General features: G+C 43.9%; 2 protein-coding genes across 3 annotated transcripts; both read left to right on the top strand.

Annotated features, from left to right (window-relative positions):
- The first annotated feature begins 3,319 nt into the window (after positions 1–3,319).
- On the top strand, positions 3,320–12,482 carry LOC126985650 (uncharacterized). The gene is made up of 8 exons (XM_050840798.1): positions 3,320–3,378; positions 5,726–5,801; positions 6,928–6,993; positions 8,564–8,740; positions 9,316–9,434; positions 9,878–10,022; positions 11,143–11,247; positions 11,829–12,482. The coding sequence occupies exons 1-8, from the start codon at positions 3,323–3,325 to the stop codon at positions 12,009–12,011; spliced, it is 927 nt and encodes a 308-aa protein (XP_050696755.1). The 5' UTR covers positions 3,320–3,322; the 3' UTR covers positions 12,012–12,482.
- A 1,047-nt stretch (positions 12,483–13,529) lies between these two features.
- LOC126985836 (dolichyl pyrophosphate Man9GlcNAc2 alpha-1,3-glucosyltransferase-like) lies at positions 13,530–21,363 on the top strand (the record flags this gene model as incomplete). 2 transcript variants are annotated; one of them, XM_050841285.1, is given in 3 exon segments in its annotated part: positions 13,530–13,867; positions 16,344–16,426; positions 18,522–21,363. In XM_050841285.1, a coding segment is annotated over 1 exon segment (1,512 nt). In that variant the 5' UTR covers positions 13,530–13,867; positions 16,344–16,426; positions 18,522–19,271.

Here is a 21,363-nt window from a genome sequence, read left to right on the forward strand (position 1 = left end):
CCCTCGTGATAGTCCTCCTTTGCGTCGCTTAAGTCGTTGTTGATACACCTGAGTCCTTAAGAGTGGTATTTTCGTAGTGCGTCGCTGTACTCTCGCCAGTAATTCAATGTAAACTTGTAATTAGGGGACCAGAACTGCATTGCGTAGACTAAGTCAGGTCTTACAATCGAGTTATATATAGATAACTTTACTCCCGGCGTCTTGCTATAACCCCGAGCATAATATTAGCGTTTTTCTATACCCTTTTACAGTGCATGGTTCAGGTCACTTCTGATGGTGACCCCGAGATCTGGTTCCTCCTGTAAGATCCGCAGAGGCTTCCCATGCGTGGAGGAGAGAAGGGGAAGGGGAGGGAGGGCAGAGAAGAGGAGGAGGGAAAGGAAGGGAGAGGGAGAGGTGTACGAAAAAGGGAGTGTAAAAAAGAACAGGGGAAGGTGTGAATTGGATGGAATGAAGAAAAGAGGGAGAGATACAAGGGAAAAGGGTAAAGGGATGGAAGGGAAAGGGAGACGGGAAGAAAAAGGGAGTAGGGTGAAGGGGAGATGATTAGGTCGAAGAATGGTGAAAGAAAACAAAGAGAGAATATGGAAGAGGAAGAAAGGAATGAGAAATAAGAAAATGAAGGAAGAGAAGAAGAGAGGTTAAGAGAAACGGAAGGAGATGGAGAGGAAGATATGCTAAGGGAGGGGAAAAGGAGGAGAAGAAAGGGAAGAAAGGGAAAGGAAAAGAGGAGAAGAGAGGGGAAGGGAAAGGAAGAATGGAGGGGAAAGAGAAAGTTGATCCTGGGAAAGAGTAAGTAAAGGGAAGAAGGAAAGACAAGGAAAAGAAGAAGGAAAGGAAGGAGGAAAGAAGAATAAATGGGCAAGGACGGAAGAGAGGAGACGAGGAAGGAGGAGGCGGGAAGGGAAGAGAAGGGAAATGGGAACGTGAAGGATTAAAAGATCCCCTCAACTAAGGCAGCTAACACCATATACATCCGTCGGGGCTGCAACAGAACCCTTCCTCCCTTGACTAGAAGCCGCCGTGAGCTTGGAGTGAACTATAAACAGACTCAGCTATTAAGTCTGATTGGGTGCCGTCGAAGCAGCTGTCATCGCGCGTCGAGGTGAGGCAGGAAGCGACTTGGTGTCACGGATCGCTGACAACTTCTGAAAGCAACGGTGTCATGTGATATGGAAATTATACGATTCATTACAATTATTCTAAAAAGCAATTCATCCATAGCACTATATAGCCTGATGTGATATATACATTGGGGAGAAATTAAGAGGTACAAGACTACTGGTAAGAGGAGCGGAGTTGATGGGACAAAGAGTCTCTAGTACTCTGTCTAGTAAAGCTGTAATTATGGAGCTCCCCACACACGAGATGCACACTCCATACGAGGGCGAACAAGGCCTTGTACACGGACAGTATTTGGGAGGGGAACAAGAACTGTTGAAGACAAGAAAGGATTATAAAGTTTTCAGATAAGATTTTGCATTAAAGATAGACCGAGAATGTTTATTGTAGAAGAAGGCGGCAGCTGTGTACGTGCTGTCAAAGAATAGGGGATAGGTGTTCGGAAGATTGTGTCGAGTTGGCAGGTGGAGAATTTGTTTTTTTGAGCCACTGAAGGACACCAAGTTCCTCCTGCCCCATGCAGAAATGATACTTGATTACTGCGACTACTACTACTACTACTACTACTACTACTACTACTACTACTACTACTACTACTACTAGACTACTACTACTACTACTACTACTGCTACTACTACTACTACTAATAATAATAATAATAATAATAATTTGATTCGACTACCATGACAACAACTGATCTCCTCCTCCACCTCCTCCTCCTCCTCCTCTTCTTCTTCTTCCTCCTCCTCCTCCTCCTCCTCTTCCTCCTCCTCCTCCTCCTCCTCCCACTACTACTAATAGTAATAATAGATATAATAATACGGAAATACAACAGCAACAACAACTACTACTAGTGCTAACCTGCAACTACATCTACAAGAACCACAGAGGAAATACGTAGACATTTGTTTCCACTCGTCACCGTTCACTCTCCTCAAGGGTTACCAAGGAAGGGACGAACGAAGACTTGTGGCGCCTCACGTTCAATTGTGGCACCTGGAAACCCGCGAACGTAAACAGCGTCATATTGAATCGACTGAACAAAACGAACCGTGAAGAGAGAGAGAGAGAGAGAGAGAGAGAGAGAGAGAGAGAGAGAGAGAGAGAGAGAGAGAGAGAGAGAGAAGGATAGAAAGATAATGTTTACAATAGAAAACGCTCGTGATCAAAGAAAATTGGCCTTTGATACTGATTTTAGGGTAAACTACCGTGTTATAAGAAACGTGTGTGTGTGTGTGTGTGTGTGTGTGTGTGTGTGTCATTTCCCTCCTCTGTCTGGTCACATGCTGGACTCGTGACCGCCAGCCATAAATTGTCCAACAAGCAAGCAATCAAACTAGACATACAAACTTGTAGACCCTCATATCGATATAGTTCGAATGGCAACACTTAGGGCAAGAGAGAGAGAGAGAGAGAGAGAGAGAGAGAGAGAGAGAGAGAGAGAGAGAGAGAGAGAGAGAGAGAGAGAGAGAGAGAGAGATATAGAAATATATAAATAAAAATATATATATATATATATATATATATATATATATATATATATATATATATATATATATATATATATATATATACACACACACACACACACACACGGCTCCCCCGTCCCCCCAACACAAATATGCGTGTTATGCACCTGATTGGTGCCCTGCACATTATCGTCCAGATCCAGATCCAGTATGAATCTCAGGTTGATCAGTCGACACGCAGCTCACCCAGCGGGTCATGCACCCTTTTGTGCGGACTAACTAATGGGTATCTAGGAAAACTTTGGGGAGATAAAGTGTGGGGAGCAGAAATGTGACACTGGCCCTGTCATTATTATTATTATTTCCCACCAAAGACTCAAGGACAGGTGATGCGGACAGACACAGAGGCCGCACGCAGCTTTGAGGTATGCCCACAACTCTACCTGGAGACAAGGTAATCCTGAAAACATGATTTATCTCGAGAAAACACAGCTGTGGCCGCTGCAGAGTTCATGTACGGGCCGAGAAATCACGTGACTTTGTTTACGTTTTGATCTTGATCTTGATCTTGATGGGTAATGCGCATGCCACCTTTCAGTGTAATTGTTTGTAATGAACCTAGCCGCCTTGGTGTTGATTTATTCTAGCCTATCAATGTTTCTGTGTGTGTGTAAGGATCCCACACCGTAGAGCAGTATTAAAGTGTTGGTCTCACAAGTGTACCATAAGCTATGTGTTTAATAGGAAACCCTAGTGTTCGGTTGGCTGTGGCACCGATGTGGTCTATGTGAGTTGAATTTCAAGTTAGTTGAGAGATGGAGACCAAGGTACTTGTGTGTGTGTGCATTGATTCTAGTTCTGAATTATGGAGAGAGTAAATGTGATGGATGGGGTTGTGAGCTCTGGTGAATCTAGTTTGCACTTGTCAGGGCGGAAATGCATCTACCAGGTGCGCTCCCCCGCAGGAGGGCGTCCAAGTCTTTTTGTAGCAGTCTACAGTCGTCAGTAGTCTTTACTGCCCCATTCCTTACAGGAATGAGACCGTCATCAGGTGCTTCGGTACTCGGATTTCTCGTGACTTGGGCACAGCTAGGTACGGTCGGGTTTGGCAAAGAAGGGGCAGTGTCGCTAGTCTGTGGCACAACTGTGTTGGCCGCAACAAACTCCTTCAGGGATTCGTTTTTTTTTTTCTAAAATGTCATATTTCATTTTCAATCGTCATACTTACGGTCGCTAACACAAAAGCGACAAGCAGAGGAGTTTCTAAAATACTGAGGCGCGAACTTCTCGCAACATGCTTCGTAATCTCTCTCAGTTGGGACGGCATTTTGAATTAGCAATTTCTTAACTGACAATGAAAGCAAATAGAGCGCAGTTATTGTTAACTTAAGGGTGTCACCATAATACAATTTTAAAAAGTTAAATGCATATATAGAAAAGAGATACATGCGGTTTCCCAGTGCCCAGGAAAATAAAGGTATGGAGACCTCCGCAGGGCCAGAAAAAAAAATGGCAATTATGAGTGATGAGCCTTCGGATTTGAAGCTAACAACCTTGTCAACCCGGTCGAATTTGTCCTTGAGCTTTATCCCAAAAAGACTGGAGCCGGCGTGGTTACCCATCACCCACACTGGGTAGAGTCCCGTAGAGAGAAAGGAGTCAGCCACCCAAGAGCATCACAACATGTGTCCCCCTTCAAGCACGAGTCTTGCGGGCCCTGGCCCAAGGCACCTGTCACCAGGTGTGCTTCGAGGACTTACGCAGGAAAAAAGAACACCGCCGCGCACGCCAAGACTCCGAAGTGACTAGAACCTCCCAGGATAGTGAGAGAAACATCGGAGGAAGACTGATACTGGTGGCTGGGTAGAATACCTGTAGAAAGGAAGAAAAGGAAGGGATGTGCCCTCAAAATGTAAGGGAGGGTGACTGACTTGGATAGACTACCCACAGGAAGGGAAAAAAATGGTAATAGTCCGGAGAGAAAGGAAGAAGTCCCTATTAGTCGCCTTTTACTACACGCAGGGAATAAGGTGGTGGAATTCTTTCATCCCCCAACCACAGGAGAAGTAGAAGGTAAGAAGGAGCAGGAGTGGGGTAAAGGGAGGAAACATGGGAAGGCAGGCTACAGAAAGTCAACTGGCTCATAACGAGGCTGCCCACTTTAGTGATTTGATCCGCTATTCAGAACTTAGCCCCGTGTTTTCAGGCATTTTCAGCTCAGAACAAAGATTTTCGAAGGCCACAAAGGAGATTAGTCGTGTTCTCATGAGTGTTTTCGCATTCATGTTGAAGAAGCCTTATCAAACTATCACTGGGCTCATAAAACTACCCATGAAATTACCAACAACTACGAAAGCCTTGTCAAATGTGGTGTGGAAGCCCCGTAGAATGTTGAAGAGCATGGGCCTTAGTGACGAGCAGAGATGAGTAGAACATTTTTCGATTTAGTTTCAGTTTCAGAGTGTTGGTACAGACCAATCATTCCCCAGAGAAGCATGTAAACAAGAAAACTGGAGAATGTTTTAGATTGCTGACACATATGAAAGTGGCATTTGACGACATAGATGAGGTGATGCTAAGAATGTTCATTATATATAGCTATGATAAAATCAAGACAGGAATATGCAACCATGGTGGGGTCACCTCACCTGAAAAAACAACAACAATTGGAAAGAGTGTAAAGAGAGGCAAAAAATGATAAGCTTATGAAAACCAATTTGATGAGAGACTACAAATTACAAAGTGGAGCTGCCGACATTACAAGAAAGAAGAGAGGTGACAATCTTGGCATGCAAACTCACATAGGGCCTGGAGCATGTAGACAGGGAGAACTTATTGATGAGAGATGGTGGAAGGACAAAGGGATAGGAAAACTGAGGAAAACAAGATGCAGGAAGGATGTTAAGAAGTTCAATTTCACCAGAAGAATCATTGAGCTTTGAAATAATCTGGATGCAGAAATAATTAGAACGGAGAACATCCATGAATTTAAGTTGGACCGAAGCAGATATGTAGAGAGGATAACACAACCTTTGCTCAAATCCCATATACCTTAACATAAGTAAATACACACACCCCACTCCCTGAATACATTCCCTAAACATGTAAATAAGGACCTTGCACCCTACACACAGGCCTAGGGTGATGGCAGGGTGTGACAGGGATGCCTCTTTCCTTACTGATGTCCTCTGCCTCTTAGCACACAGCAAGGTAATGTCTCTTAATTGTATCGCACCTTTGAGAGAGAGAGAGAGAGAGAGAGAGAGAGAGAGAGAGAGAGAGAGAGAGAAAAGAGAGAGAGTATGATAGATTTGAAGGTAGTAGAGAAATGAAGACTTCCAATATACAATGTCACTATTATTTTGTTTACATATTCATGAGTATGGTAATGCCTTCAAGCACTATTTTGTGTATTTAGGAAGGTCAGTGTGTATGAAAAAGTTATTACAACATTAGAATACTGAGATAACTTTGATGTAATTTAAGATTGCATCACTTAGGAGTATAATACACCCCTTAGGAATAGTTCTGCAATAGCTTTTATATATTTTTATGATTTTATTTATTTTTTATATTAAAGCAGGCAAGACTAGGGGGAAAAAAAATAGAAAGGGCCCCCAGTGTGCTGTTCGTATATAATAATGGTATGTTAGAAGTGGTATATATGCTTACGCCCATATTACAAGCTGTGGACATTCTCTTGACACCATATCCAACAGTATCAGTGTGCCAGACCCCATTCCCTATGAACCACTTTCACAGGTTGATGGCTACACCCAACACTGATTTTCCTTGTCAGTAATAGTACTTTTTATATTTTTTATCAAAGGACACGGCTCAAGGGCAACAAAAAGAGTACAAAAAAAATAGCCTGCTAGTTGCCGCTCCCATAATAGACAACAGTAAAGGGTAGCCAAAAGAGAGGTCAATTTCGGGTGGAGAGGTGTTTTGATAGGACCTGAAAAGACGGGTTAACAGTTACACCAACACGCTGATTTTCTGTGCCAGTAATAGTATGGTGCAAATAGGACTTAAAAAAACAGGTTAACGGCAACACCGATACATTGATTTTCTGTGTCTGTAACAGTAGGGTACAGTACAAATAGAATTAAAAAAAGGAATTGTATGGGAGGTATATGTAGAATGTAATAAAAGCAAGCAGTTCAAAGGCTTACTTAAGTTTTTAAGTTTGTAATACTAATACCTGACATTTTTTAATAAGGGAGAACTTGTAATGCAGCAGTAAGTCATTATATGAGAAACTGTTAACTTATATAAAAGGTGGTGTTTACTATACTGCTTGATTGGTGTTCATTCTTGTGTATGTTAACAACAGGCCAAGCTGACAGCAGGAGGAACAGTGCCTTCTGATCTTGAGTCTCACACCAATGGCTTAGCAGAGGTCAGTAGTATGAGAAGCAACAGCAGCAGCAGCAGCAGTAGTAGTAGTAGTAGTAGTAGTAGTAGCAGTAGTAGTATAGGTATCAAGAGGGGACAAACACAAGAGCTTGCAGCATCCATCATACAACTGTGCCCTTAGTAGTAATATGATACGTCACTGTACTTTCTCAAGTAATTCCATGTCCTCTTTTCTATATGGGGACCAGAACTACAACATAATATGTGTCGCTCCCTGCTGAAGTGAGATGAGCGACATGGGGGTCCATCTTATTTTTTAATTGAGATATCACTTGCCTGACATCAAGCAACTCTTCAGGCACTCTTAGGCAACGTTCCAGACTAAAATTCAAAGAGGTTGTGGCATTATGGTCGATTATTTTTATTCATATTCCTAAGATAAGCAACGATCACTTAACATTAATAGGCTAGCAGTTTTCTAGTTTTCTTATCCGTGTCGCTTGTCTCACATCGGCTGGGGGTGCCACATATATATATAAAGGCAATGCCAGAGCAAACTCTCCCCCATCAAACAGGAGAGGAAAGAATCTATGCACAAGGACATAAGGAGACTCAGGAGGCCAGACAGACGGCTTGCACATGGCAGCTCCTGGGGACTGGTTAATTCACAAACTTCCCTCCTTATCTCCATAGAAATATCAAACCTACATTTTAAACTTTTGATCATATTTCCATCAACTACATACATATCTGCTTCATTTGTTCCACTCATTCATTACCCTATTTATGAATCGGCTTTTATTTATTTCCTTCCTCAAGCAGAATGTATCCAATTTCATCTCATTGCTATATGCCCTAAAATTAGTTAATCTTTCTCTGCATAGCAAGTTTGTAAGGCCATGCATCAGTATGGTTATACTTTTCTGTATTGCTTCAAGGGAATCTATATACTCTCTGTAATAAGGGCACCAAAATTGAACAACATAATCAAAATGGGTCTTGACCAGTGCCAGATACAATTTGCAGATAATTTCACCCTTGCTGCTACTAATATGTCTCTATAAATATAACCCAACACTCTGTTAGTGGAGTTCCTGGCAGTAATAGAGATTCCTCGGTTGCAGTAGAGCCCATATACACACCCTAATATATTTTGCGGTGTTCATGATGGATTTAAATTATTCAACATGTAGTTAATATTTTTTCACATACCTACGTACTTGAAATGCTGCATTTGATGATGCTGACACATCATTTATTTATCAGACTGCTCATACAAGGTGTTGAGCTCCCCCATATTTTTCCTCAGCATTGTTGTCTGAGCTGCCCAATTAGTAATATAATTTTTGTGTCATCAGCAAACTTTCTGAGCATTGGTCTGCCATAATCAAGATTGATGATGTAAATGATAAACAGTGATGGGCCTGAGAATGATCTTTGTGGAACATTGCAGACCCAGTCTGATTTTTCATTTTACTTGAACTCTCTGCATTCTGTACTTGATCTGTGCAAAATATACTTTATATACCAAGAGGAAGATATAGTGGATATAGTAAAGGGGTAGGAGGGGAGGGGGAGAAAAAAAAAAAAAAAAACCTTCCTCTCCATTACAGCAGGAGGAAGTGGAGGAAGAGGAGATAGTGGATGTAGAGGAGGATGAGAATGAGAAAGAGCCTGCACCTGCCCAAGCCCTGAATGAGGCTCAGGCACTCTTGAAGAAGGTGGAAGGGAAGAGAAAAAGTCTGGAGCAAGAGCTGGACAGAGTAAACACACAGATTGCAGAGGTGATGGTGAGTCACACAAATTGATAGCACAACTTAAAGTAACAAAACACAAGTAGTCGGAGTCTCGTAGTACCATAATAGTAGTAGTAGTAGTAGTAGTAGTGGAGGAAAAGAAGAACGCTGATAAAAGGGGAATTTTCTTGTGACTGATGTACAGAAGTCCTTCCCTTCCCTATTCTTCTCTTCCTCTTCCTTTCCTCTCCTTCCTGTCCCTTTTCATTATCTTTTTTTTTTCCTTTTCCAGTACCTCTTTCCCTCTCATCCCTTTCCTTAATTTCCCTTTCCTTTCTTTCCTTTCCTTTTTTACCCCTTCCCTACCCTTCCTTTCCTGTTCCATCCTGACACATTCTTTCTCTTTCCGTCCCTTTCCTATTCTCTTCATATCGCTTACCCCCCTTTCTTCTTCTATCCAATCCCTTCCCTTCCCTTCTCTTCCCTTCCCTTCCCTTTCCTTCCCTTCCCTTCCCTTCCCTTTGTTCCCTTTCATTTCCTTCCCTTCCCTTCCCTTCTCTTTGCTTCCCTTCCCTTCCCTTCCCTTTCCCTCCCTTCACATCCTTTTCTAACTTTCCCTTTCTTGACAGAGTGGCAATGAAGAGTTGAAGGCAGAGATCAAGAAGGCACAGGACAAGGCAGAAGAGGTCAACTTAGGTCATCTGCAGTTTGTCCAGACCCAGGAACACAGAGCAGATACCTTGACCAAGTATATGTGTGTGTGTGTGTGTGTGTGTGTTATTTGTTGGTGTTCTTATAGGATTGGGTCAACCTTGTATGGTCTGTTTTTTTGTCATTTAATCTCGTTCCTTGATCTCATGCATATGTTATGTTATATTGTATTTGGGTTAAGCATTCCATTCATCTGTTGTTCATTTTGGAAGTTTAGATGTCTTGCACTTCTTTCAACTTCTATCACATTTGTTTAGTATAGTTTCTTATGATGTGCTCTTGATGTCATAATTAACTTCTCCCATCATCTGATCACCACCATTTCCATGACCAGTATACTATCATCACTACCATTACCTTATTCACTGTTCATCACCATCATCACCACCACCACCACTGACACTATCACTACCAGAATAACAGTCACCACCAGTCCACCACCACCACCACCACATCACACCACCATTTTCACCACCACAGGGAAATCAACAAGTTCCTCAGCATGGAGATGAAGGTGTTGGAGCAGGAGGCAGAGGACCTGAGTGCTGCCCAGCGGAACACCACGGCTGCCCTCGCTTCGGACACCAGGGAGTGGCATGCCCTCACAGCACACCTCAGGAAGAAGGTGGGTCAGTGTAGTTCTTAATCCGTCCACTGCAATTGGCACGGATTTGGCTTTCACTGGTAGCCTGGTAACATGTACTCCCAGGTCTTTCTCTGCCTCTATGGTGGATAGTGGAGTGTTTCCCATGTGGTACTGGTATGCTGGATTTCCCCCTCCCAAGGTGCATGACTTTACATTTTTCTTCATTGAATTGTAGCAGCCACTCTTTGTTCCACTCCTGTAGCTTGGTGATGTCTTCTGGTAGGAAATTCATATCCAAGGGGTTAGGGACAGTGGCATCAAAATACCATCACCCCTTCACCTAACTTCTAACTAACTTTTTTTAACTAACTATTTTTTCTGGAATAGTGCTTAGTGGATTTTTTGGTTTCCTGTTTTTGTTACCCTTGACCTGGAAGAGAAGCAATAGGAAAGGGAGGGAAGGATAGGGAATGAAAGCAAAGTAAAAAGAAGGGAAAGCCAGGAATGGGATAGGACATAGGAGAAAGCTAGGATAAGGAAAGAAAAGACAGAAAAGGAAAGGGAAGGAAATTGTTAATATAGATAGATATAGGAGGAGGACCAAGGAAGAGAAAACGTATGATGCTCCTAGAAAGAAAATGAGAAATGAATAAATACATAATGATAATGAAATTTAGACCCAGAAGAGTCATGATTCTCCCCTCTTGAAAGAATTCTAAGTCACCAGAAGGAGAAAAACCAGTAGAAGAAATTAAAGCATATTCTAGAGTTTATGAGTGAAAGGAATGAAAGAGCGAAGATACCCTGAAGTCTTGCATTAGCTACAGGGATGTATAATAAGTACCCCACTATAACACAACTCTTCCTCCATGAAAAAAAAGAAAGGAAGGCTTATTCTAGAGTTTACCAGTTAAAAGGATGAAAGAGCGAAGATACCCTGAAGTCTTGCATTAGGTACAGGGATGCATAATAAGTACCCCTCTATAACACAACTCTTCCTCCATGAAAAAAAAGAAAGGAAGGCTTATTCTAGAGTTTACCAGTTCAAGGGATGAAAGAATGAAGATACGTACCCTGAAATCTTGCATTAGGTACAGGGATGCATGATAAATACCGTACTCCCCTATGACACAGCTCTTCCCCTTTACCCCTCACCCAGGAGAGAGAGGTGTACCAGGAGCTGTGGAGAGTTGAGGACGATTCTACATTACTGGGGGAGAAGAGTGAATGCTGGCGGAAGGCTGAGGCAACAAGCAGGAGGATGGTAAGTGAAGGGAAGGAAGGGAAGAAAAAAAGGATGGGTAGGTGGGAAGGGAGGAAAGGAAGGGAAGGGGTGGAAGAAAGGAAGGAAAGGATGAAAGGGACAGAAGGTGGAAAGAAAGAAATGAAGGGAAAGAATGGTAAGTGAGTAGAGAGAAGGGAGCAACGGAAAGAGGAAAGAATGAAATGAAGGTAAAAAAGTTGGTGAGTGTGTGAAAGGAAGGAAGGAAAGAAGGGAAAGATAATAAAGATGGAGGGAAGGTAGGAGGAGAGGAAAAGATGGAAAAAAAGAAGAGAAGAGGAAGAAATAGAGAAATAAAGGAAAGGAAGGGAGGGGAGGAAGAAACAAAGAAATAAAGAGGGGAAAAAGGAAGAAAAAAAGGAAAAAATTTAAGGAGGAAGAAAGAAAGGGAAAGATAGAGAAAATAAAGGAAGGGAGAAGAGGAAAAAAATAAGAGAAAGAATGAAGAACAAGAGGGTAGGAAATAGGAAGGAAAGAACGGCCATCTCATTTTATTCCTACTCATCCTCATCCTTATTTAGTTTTTATTTGCTCCTTCATTGTGTTCCCTCCTTCCATTGCAGGGCGAGGAGGAGGGAGACAGCCACCGACAAGCACTCACAGCCCTTGACACCCTGACCCAAGACTTCACGCAGGTCAACGCAAGGGCCGGGAAAGTGTGCCTCTCCCTTGCGTCCCACTGCCTCCTCCCCTCTCATTCTGTCACCTCTTCCTCTGGCAATTCTTCTTCCTCTCCTCCTGCCTAATTTTTTATATTTTTTTTTATTTCTTCTGTATTTTCCTTTCTTCCTCCTCCTATTACACTCATACCTCTTAACGTGCCACATGTGTTTACTTTCTTCATTAATACTTGATGAATGTAAAAGGAAAATAATGAATGAATGTCTCCAGAAGGTTGTCTCTGTGATATTGGTCAGCGGCTAATGTTCTATACAATTGTTTGACTTACTAATGGATTACTATTTTTTTATGTTATTTGCATATTATCGTTAAGGCGTCATGTCGTAAATAAAAGACACTTACATCTGCTTGTACATTTTGATCATTATTGTAGAAAAAGAAGTGAGGTGCCTGCATATATACTTCTAACTCATTCCTATCTCATCCCTGTATGCTATTTTTCATTTTTCTATTTATCTCCATCATCCTTCGATCCCTCATTATCTTTTCTCTCCTTTCTATTCTTCCCTTCATATCTTTCCTTTTTTTCCCTCATCATCATTCTTCGCTCCTTGCTGTCTTCCCTCTTCTTCCTATCCCTCTCCTTTCTATTCTTTCCTAGCATTCTTCCCTTCATATCTTTCCTTTTTTTCCCTCCCCAGCATCCTTCTCTCCTTGCTGTCTTTCCTCTTAATTCTTACTATCCCTCCCTCCTTATCTTTCCTCTCCTTTCTATTCTTTCCTTCATATCTTTCCTTTTTTTCCCTCCCCAGCATCCTTCTCTCCTTGCTGTCTTAAATTTCCTCTTAATTCTTCCTTTCCCTCCCTCCTTCTCTTTCCTCTCCTCTCCATCTCGTTCCTATGAGTGAAATACAAATAGCCTTCCATCTGTATCAGCTGTATAGGCTCTTCTCCCTCTTAAACATATTAATTGTTCCTTTCACAAAAGATTTCTTGACGGGTTGTTGGGAAATAAGAACTGAGCCATGAAAATGGAGTGAAAAGAATTAAAAGTGTAATAGTGGAAACTAACAAAAGGATATAGAAAAGCAAAGTCAGAAGTCAAAAAGAGCAGACAGACAGCTCAGTTCAGGGTGAAGTATATAAGTACACTGTGAAGTAACTAAGTTTGTGATTGATTGATTGATTGATAGTTTATTGTTGCAAGTAAAACAACAAAGGAGAAGGGAGGAGCATGCCATCCCAACCCCCAGGCAGGACAGAGTGTGATTATAGAGCTAAGGATACATGTGGAAGTAGCACCAGGAAACTAAAAAGATACAGTGGTTGGGGACAAGTGCTAAAAAAAATAAAGGCCTTGATTTAGAAATGTTAAGAGGGAAGACCTGAGAAGATCGAGATACAAAGCGGATCGAACAGGTCAAGAGATTGATTGATTGATTGATTGATAGTTTATTGTTGCAGGTAAACAACAAGGGAGAAGGGAGGAACATGCCATCCCAACCCCCAGGCAGGACAGAGTGTGATTATACAACTATTAATACATGTGTAGGGAGCACCATGAAATTAAAAAGATACAATGGTAGGAAGGAAAGCACAACAAGGGAGGGGGCGGCACCTCCCCCTGGACAATAAGAGAAGAAGAAGCAGAGCGCCATCACTGCACGGCTTGAAGTGTATAAGAGCGCACTGTGAAGTAACTATAAGTGCATGTTGTGAAGTATATAAGTGTGGAGGAGGACCTAAGGAGCGATACAAAGCGTTACAGGTCAAAAGAAGAAGAAGAAGAAGGCGTGCTCGGCGAGTCGGCGGCTAAGCGACGTACACACGAGGCGGCGCGGCACCGGCGGTGAGGTGGAGCAAGGATTTTGGAGTCTGTCAGCCCCACACTGGTGCCCTCACGCCTGTACCCAGCCCTGCACCCCGGGAGGTAGGCACCGCTCCTTCCTCGTCCTCTCCTACCAAGCTTTCCTGTGGCCGGGTGAGTGTGGGGCACCATGGCTGGGCGGGGTGGGTGTGGGTGTCACGCGGCGGCACAGCTGCGGCACGAGTTTTGCCGCCACCAAAGATGCTTTATTTTTTCACGTGCTGCCCATACCACCTGTAGACTCCCGTGAGGGGTCTGATGGATGGCCTCAGCCCGTCAGTGGCGTAAGCGAATTATATTTCGTGATGTATAACTTCGGCTTGGCCCATCCTGCCCCCCTCCCCCCCCTGGACCCGGTGCTGCTACTGGAAAATATTGACGAGAAGGCAGCCGTCTCATGAGAAGTTAACCCATACAGTATGGAGTTTTCATTCGTCCCTGAATGCAGTGCAGTAACAAATGACTTCCAGAAAATAAAAGGGGGGTTGAGCAGGTGCAAAACCCCTCGTTAGGTGTGTTGTGAGTGGCGAAGCTCCTCCATTAAGGGGGTAGAGGGGGCCAAAATCGGTAAAATTCTCCCCCCTCCCCCCCATACAAGCCTGGGGACTTGGTGGGAACACGGGGTTTCGGGTGGGGGACACGAAATCCGGTGCAATTGCATATTTTTTTTTAGTGTGTGTGTGGGGGGGGGGATAAAAACTCCCTAGATCTAGGGAAATTCCCTAAATCTAGGGATTTTTCCTCCCACCACCACTAAAAATGAGCGTTTGCAATGAATTTAGTGTTTCCCATACGGAAACCACGCACTCACTGGATCCCCAAGCTTGTTTTGGGAGAGAAACGTAGTGAACCCACCAAACAATGCTCACCTCACTATCTGGCGTGGAGCCGGAGGCCATCTGCGCTCACATAAACCACCTACACCACACTCATGCCCTCTCTCTCTAGTAGATTGTCACCTCATCGCAAGGTTTCTGTCCTCCAAGTAGAGTCCGTGGCACCAAACACAGTGTATCTTCATTGTTTATCACCGGCACAAGCAAAACCACCGGCTAGCCTTGATCCGTCCGACGCCACGCCTTAAACAGTATTGCGGGTTCTAGAGCAAGTGAAGGCTCTCGAACCTCCTGCCCGAGCTGTTCGAATGCGTGAATCCTTACTGACCGCATGTTGAATCTGCTTCATGGGTTCGTATTCCCAGTATACAAGGTGATTGTGGATATTGACTCCAGAATACGATAATACGCCTCCATATATCATATATAGAGTTAAAAAAACAAAATACATGTCCCTCAACCATAATATGAAGGCGGAAGTACTTAAAAGTAAAGAAGAAGCCGAATTAATCCCCTTCCCCCAACGATCTTGGGGGACCCGCTGGAGGTCGGGGTATTTGGGTGGGGGAGCATATTTAAACTACTCCAACCGAACTTTACGACCTGCTAACGGGGGGGCTTTGCCCCCCTCGACCCCCCTGCTAACCAAGAGGGGCTGTGCCCCCCCCCCCCTCTTTAAGTACCCCAACCGAACTTTACGACCTAACAGCTAACTGAGGGACATTGAACACAAGTAACCTGCGTTTGAACCTGCTTCACACGTTCGTACGTGATACCAAACCTGCTTCACGCGTTCATACATGCTACCAGTAAGTGAATACATAGTCATATATGACGGTTGCAAGATTCCTATGACGTAAATTACTACCGTTTAGATGCTTCATCATGACCTTAATACTGTAGCGGTGGGCTTTGCCCCTCTCAAACCCCCCTTTGGTATGGAGAGAGTGAAATTGCGTGGTTTCCGTACTATGTTGTAAAAAAACCCGGAATGTATGAAATTTCCCTACATCTAAGTAATTGTAAGGAATTTCCCTACATCTAGGGTATTTTTCAACCCCCCATAGCTCAAAAACTATGCATTTGCGACGCATTTCATGTTTACCACCGCATTCCCCAAAGTCTCAGTGGCCCCCTAGCCAATTTTGGTTGTGAGGGGTGAGTATGGGCAAACACTAGAATAATACCCCAAAATCCCCCAACCTCCCCTGCTAGATAGTTTACGTTAGGCTAGTTTAAAATTACTGGGCACGTGGTGTGGGCCGGCGGAAATACGCAGCATGGGACGGGACAGCGGTGGCGGAGGTGGGTCCACTATGCAGGCTGGTGGTAACGAGTGGGAGCAGGGCAGCGGCGGTGCACCCCAGGTATTAATAAGTCCATCATTTAGTGATTACTGGAAAAAAAATACTATCCATAATAAAAAGCATCGCCCAGAAACAAGCAGTCAGTGTCTCAAAATTAGTAGGATACCCTCTCTTCAATAATCCCCCTACTTGACCTGGCCCCCCAGCTAGACTGCACTCAAAAACTTTATACATCAATATTTTTATATTTCTTTAGTTTTCTGGAAGCCATTAGTTACGTACTGCACTGTATTCATGGGAATAAAATACAATACTGTGTCATGTGAGGTGGCTACCCTTATTTCCATATTACTGTAGGCTTCAGAAAATATGCCTTTTTTTTTTTTTTTTTTTTTTTCATACAACTTTTGTGTTCTGAATGGATCTGACCATTTCTCTCTGTCTCAGGACTGTGTGGCTAAGGGATGACGACCTACACTGAGGAATACATAAGGAACAAGCTCACCACAGAACTTGAGGCCTCTCATGTTGTAAGTAATGAGACACTTTCTCTGTCCTCATACTATGCTCAAAACTTCAGCTTTCTTGCTAGAGCTATCCTATTGTTTTCTTTGGTCTTTTTAAGTGTGTCTATTGTATTATTACAGTAATTTTTACATATTAAGCAGTGCTAGTCCATGTCTGCTGGGGATCTTAAGCTGGGTTATGTTGCCCTTTAGTGTACACCTTCCTGTATGAGCATTATCATTAGAGTATTCCAAAGCATTAAGTACTGTTGTTGGTGTTGAGTGTTCTGATGCTAATTGGTTCACAGATACAGAAAGGCAATATCCGTCAGGGTTGTTTATTTCACAAAAATCGTACATGTCATTGAGACAAACACAACACATAGAAAGGGTGTTTGTGTGTGTGTGCATGTATATGAATGTTGTGTAGTGTAAGCGACATTGAAGTGTTGGTGTATATGTGAAACAATATGTATAAGTTAACAATAGGAGGACGTGGACAGACAGTTGAAGATAAACGACCCTGACGGATATTGCCTTTCTGTATCCGTGAACCAATTAGGATCAAAACACTCACTTAACACCAACAATTGGTGACCCCGGAGTGACTAGCTGCTACACCGTATCACCTACCAAGAAGTTCATTATTAAGTAGATTTTTAAAATACTATAATTGATATCTTGAGGCCCTCATAGACAGAATGGCCCCATGTGCTTGCTTGTTTCACATGATCCTCAAATTGACCCTCTGATAAGTTTGGGACTATTACTCTTTATCTTCTCCGTTGACCTCAATATGTTTTTTTTTTTTTTTTTTTTTTTTTTCCTGCTGGCTGGCTGGTTGCTGTTTTGTGTCCTCTCATCCCTAGGGCTTTAATAAAGTCTTGGGTTAATGAAAATATAGTTTCTTGAATCTTAGGACTTTAGGAAGTATAGACCAATGTTGGAGTAGTGTTAGACCTGAACGTTCCGGAAAAATAGCTCCATTACTCCATAAGTTAGAGGTGCAGTAACAATGTGCAAGATTTTACTTCTTTTAGAAGCTGCTGTGTCTGAAGGCCTTAGTGTTGCGTGTTAGAAATCGGTTCTCTCTGGAGCGTCCTTCATCTTACAGATTTAGGATTAGGATATTCTCCAATGTACATTTAGCCTTCCAATTAGTACACATATCAGGGAAAATACCACACTTAAACTTTTACTTGAGGTACAAAAATAAACTTGTCAGAATAACAATTGATAAACATTATTTTGACAGTCATTGTTTTGCACCTAAGCCTGATTTTTTAGTGTGCAGTGATCACTTGAGTATCCAAAATAACTGGCTCAAAGGCAAGTTGAATATACAAAGTTGCTGGATACATGAGGTATTGAATTCTACGGTTACCGAAGGTGTTATTGCTCTGAACATGTGTGATTCACTCCGTCCTGCCTTGACCACTGTCTTCATCAACCTCAGAGTTAAAGTGGGGCAATGAATACGCTACTTGCCACATTTTCTTCTCATGTCTTGTTTGTAGCTTTGTGAACACTAGAGAGTGAGGCAAAGTCTTCATCATTGCTTAAGAAACTCTTTGCCATGGAAAATTGAGGAAATCACAGTATGAAAGAAAAAAAAAGAGGAGCAGGTGTAGACTTGCAAATAATATCAGAGTACAACCCAGGGAGAAATGTGTTTGGTGGATTAGATAAACTCAGCTGATAAGTTTAAGCACTTCTAGTACAAATAGAAGTTTTAAGGGGAATGAGATGCAAGTATTAGTAAGCTTTGTTGTGAGGTGTGTCAGGGTAAAGATCTGGGGTAACAAGGATGCTGGGACTAGTTTGACTCTGCTAATATGTTTGTTTGCCTCTAGTATGACTCAGAGCTGTGAGGGGGATGAGATGAGAGTACTTTGTTGTGAGGTGTGTCAAGAGTAAAGATCAGGGATAACAAGGATGCTGGGACTAGTTTGACTCTGCTAATATGTTTGTTTGCCTCTAGTATGACTCTGAGCTGTGAGGGGGATGAGATGAGAGTACTTTGTAGTGAGTTATGTTGTGAGGTGTGTCAGAGTAAAGATCAGGGGTAACAAGGATGCTGGGATTAGATTAACTTCCTGACGCATTTGTTTACTTCTAGGATGAATCGGAGCTTTGAGGGGGATGAGAGGCAAGAAACAGCCTACCACGTCAAGCCTGGCACAGCACCATGCTTTTGTCTGCCTTCCTGGCTCAGTACTGACCTGCTTGTTGACCTGAACTACATTACTGCCAGAACACTACTAAAACTGGGCCATTTTTTCTTGTTGCCAACACTGTTTTGCTTCGTTGTCTCTGTTCTTACCTTAGGAATAGTGAGTTCAGTCTTGAAACTTATTATTTGTATGAGGGTGATGTGCTTTAGTAACCTATTTGTGGTGAGGATATCTGGATAAGGTAATAGAGATTTGAAGAAATGTATATTTAGAAAAATTTAAGTACTGGTTTTCCTGTATGTTGACAGTAAAAGGAAAAAGGAAGAGAAGAGTAAGTGGATTGCTATAAAATACTAAACTGTGTGGGTAGTATTGGTATCTGCTGTGAGGAAACTAAGAGAAGTAAGGAAAACTTGAAGGTTTGTGAAAGGTTGCCTGCCCATAGATGTGCTAAGTAAAGCTGTAAGGCATCAAGAGACAAGAATAACAGCCAGAGGCCATTGTGACAGCACCAGAAGGAACACTGAGGAGACAGGCGTGCATTGTGAGAGAATATTTTATGAGGCTACTCCAAGACCATTGGAGGTGTGTGTCATCAGGAGGAAAGGAAAGTTGGTGAAGGCTTGTGCTGACAGAAGCTACCACAGAGGTTCAACAAGGAGAGCATCAGGTGTGTGTGTGTGCATGTCAGCAAGATGAACAAGATGTCCAACACAGTCCTGGTTGTCCTGGTGGCCGTGCTGCTGCGCTGGTGTGTGTCCCTCCACCCATACTCCGGCCAGGGTAAGCCACCCATGTTTGGTGACTATGAGGCACAGCGTCACTGGCAGGAGGTGACGGTGAATCTGCCGCTGGCCGAGTGGTATGCCAACACCACAGACAACGACCTGCAGTACTGGGGCCTGGACTACCCGCCCCTCACGGCATACCACAGCCTGCTGTGTGGCATGGTGGCGCAGTGGCTGGACCCGGCCTTCGTGGCTCTGCATACCTCCCGTGGTTATGAGAGTGCTGGCCACAAGCTGTTCATGAGATGTAGCGTAGTGCTGGCCGACCTACTGATGTACATCCCGGCCGCTTGGTGCCTGATGCGGGCACTGGCCAGGCGTAAAGCCGGCCACCAGGAGTTTGTGTGCCTGCTGTTGTACCCTGGCCTGTACCTAGTGGACCATGGACACTTCCAGTACAATGGTGTGTCCCTGGGCCTGTTTGTGGGAGCGGTGGCAGCACTGATTGCCAGCCGGGACTGCCTGGGCTCGGTGCTGTTCTGTCTGGCTCTGAATTACAAGCAGATGGAACTGTACCATGCACTGCCCTTTTTCTTCTACCTACTGGGGGTGTGCTTCAGGCAGAGGGGTGTGCTGGGGTTCGTGTGGAAGCTGGCCAAGCTGGGGTGCTCCGTAGCCTTTGCCTTCTCAGCTGTGTGGCTGCCTTTTGCTGAAGATCCAGCCGTGCTGACCCAGGCTGTGCGGAGGCTGTTCCCCTTCGAGCGGGGGCTGTTTGAAGACAAAGTGGCCAGTGTGTGGTGCAGCCTGTCAGTGCTGGTGAAGCTCAAGACACTGGTGGACACACGCAACATGGCTCTCATCTGCCTGCTGTCCACGGCAGTGTGCATGCTGCCCTCCTCCCTCCACCTGCTTGCCCGCCCCACCAGCCGTCACCTGCGCTACGCCCTGCTCAACAGCTCACTTGTCTTCTTCCTGTTCAGCTACCACGTCCACGAGAAGACCATCCTGCTGGCCGCCATCCCTGCCTGCATGCTGGTCTCGGAGGAGCCCTTCATGGCTGCCTGGTTCCTCACAGTCTCCACCGTCAGCCTCCTCCCCCTCATGGCCAAGGATGGCCTTACCATCCCCCTAGTGGCCCTCACCATCCTGTTTGTGGCCCTGACTCACTTCTACCTGCTGGCTGACACTCACAAGGGGGCCAAGAAGGGCCGCGTTTGGGTGTGGATGAGGTGGACATACTACCTTTCCCTGGCCGGCCTGGCATTCCTTGGGACGGCCCTACTGGCCGTGGAGCCCCCGGCCAGGCTGCCAGACCTCTTCCCTGTCCTGCTGGCCATCTACTGCTGTGGCCACTTCATCTTCTTCTGCCTCTACTTCCACCACTGCCAGTTCAATATCAAGTACAACGACGCCAACATCAACAATGACAACGTCACTGCCGCCAAGAGTAACACCCACCGTAAAGTTAAGGTCAACTAAAGTCAAGGGTAGCCTTGCTTTGCCTTGCCTTCCCTGCCTTCCTTGACCAAGCCTAACATAGCACTCAGACCAAGATTAGCTAGGGGGGGGTTGCCTGTGTGGGTATGGGTTTCATGCACCGAAAATATATTATGGTGAGAAAAGGACAGGAAAAGTGAGAGGTGCCTGGTCACCTGTCTCCTCTTCTCACTTTACAAACATCAAGCAATATTCTGTGTCCACTCTGTCATACCTCTTCCACCACTTTCCATCTGTTGTCCGTAAAGAAGTTCAGAACAGCTGCAGGAAGCACATCTGCTCCTGGCCAGATGAAAACATGTCAGTGAGACAACACACTGACATTGTCCTGAAGCAAACACATTTTTTGCCAGCACAACACAAAAATTTCCTTGCTTCAAGGAAACAAGCTGAAAATATAAACATTGATATGATTTCAAACAGACCACAAACATAATGCAAATGTTTCCTGTTTATTTATATTGAAAAGAAACTAACAAGGTGTTTAAAGAAATAAAATGATACGAATACAAATACAGAACACCAATGAACTTAAGGGATTTTTTTCTCATTCCAGATATAT

This window comes from Eriocheir sinensis, chromosome 60 (genome assembly GCF_024679095.1).
Source record: "Eriocheir sinensis breed Jianghai 21 chromosome 60, ASM2467909v1, whole genome shotgun sequence".
Taxonomy (NCBI): Eukaryota; Metazoa; Arthropoda; class Malacostraca; order Decapoda; family Varunidae; genus Eriocheir; species Eriocheir sinensis.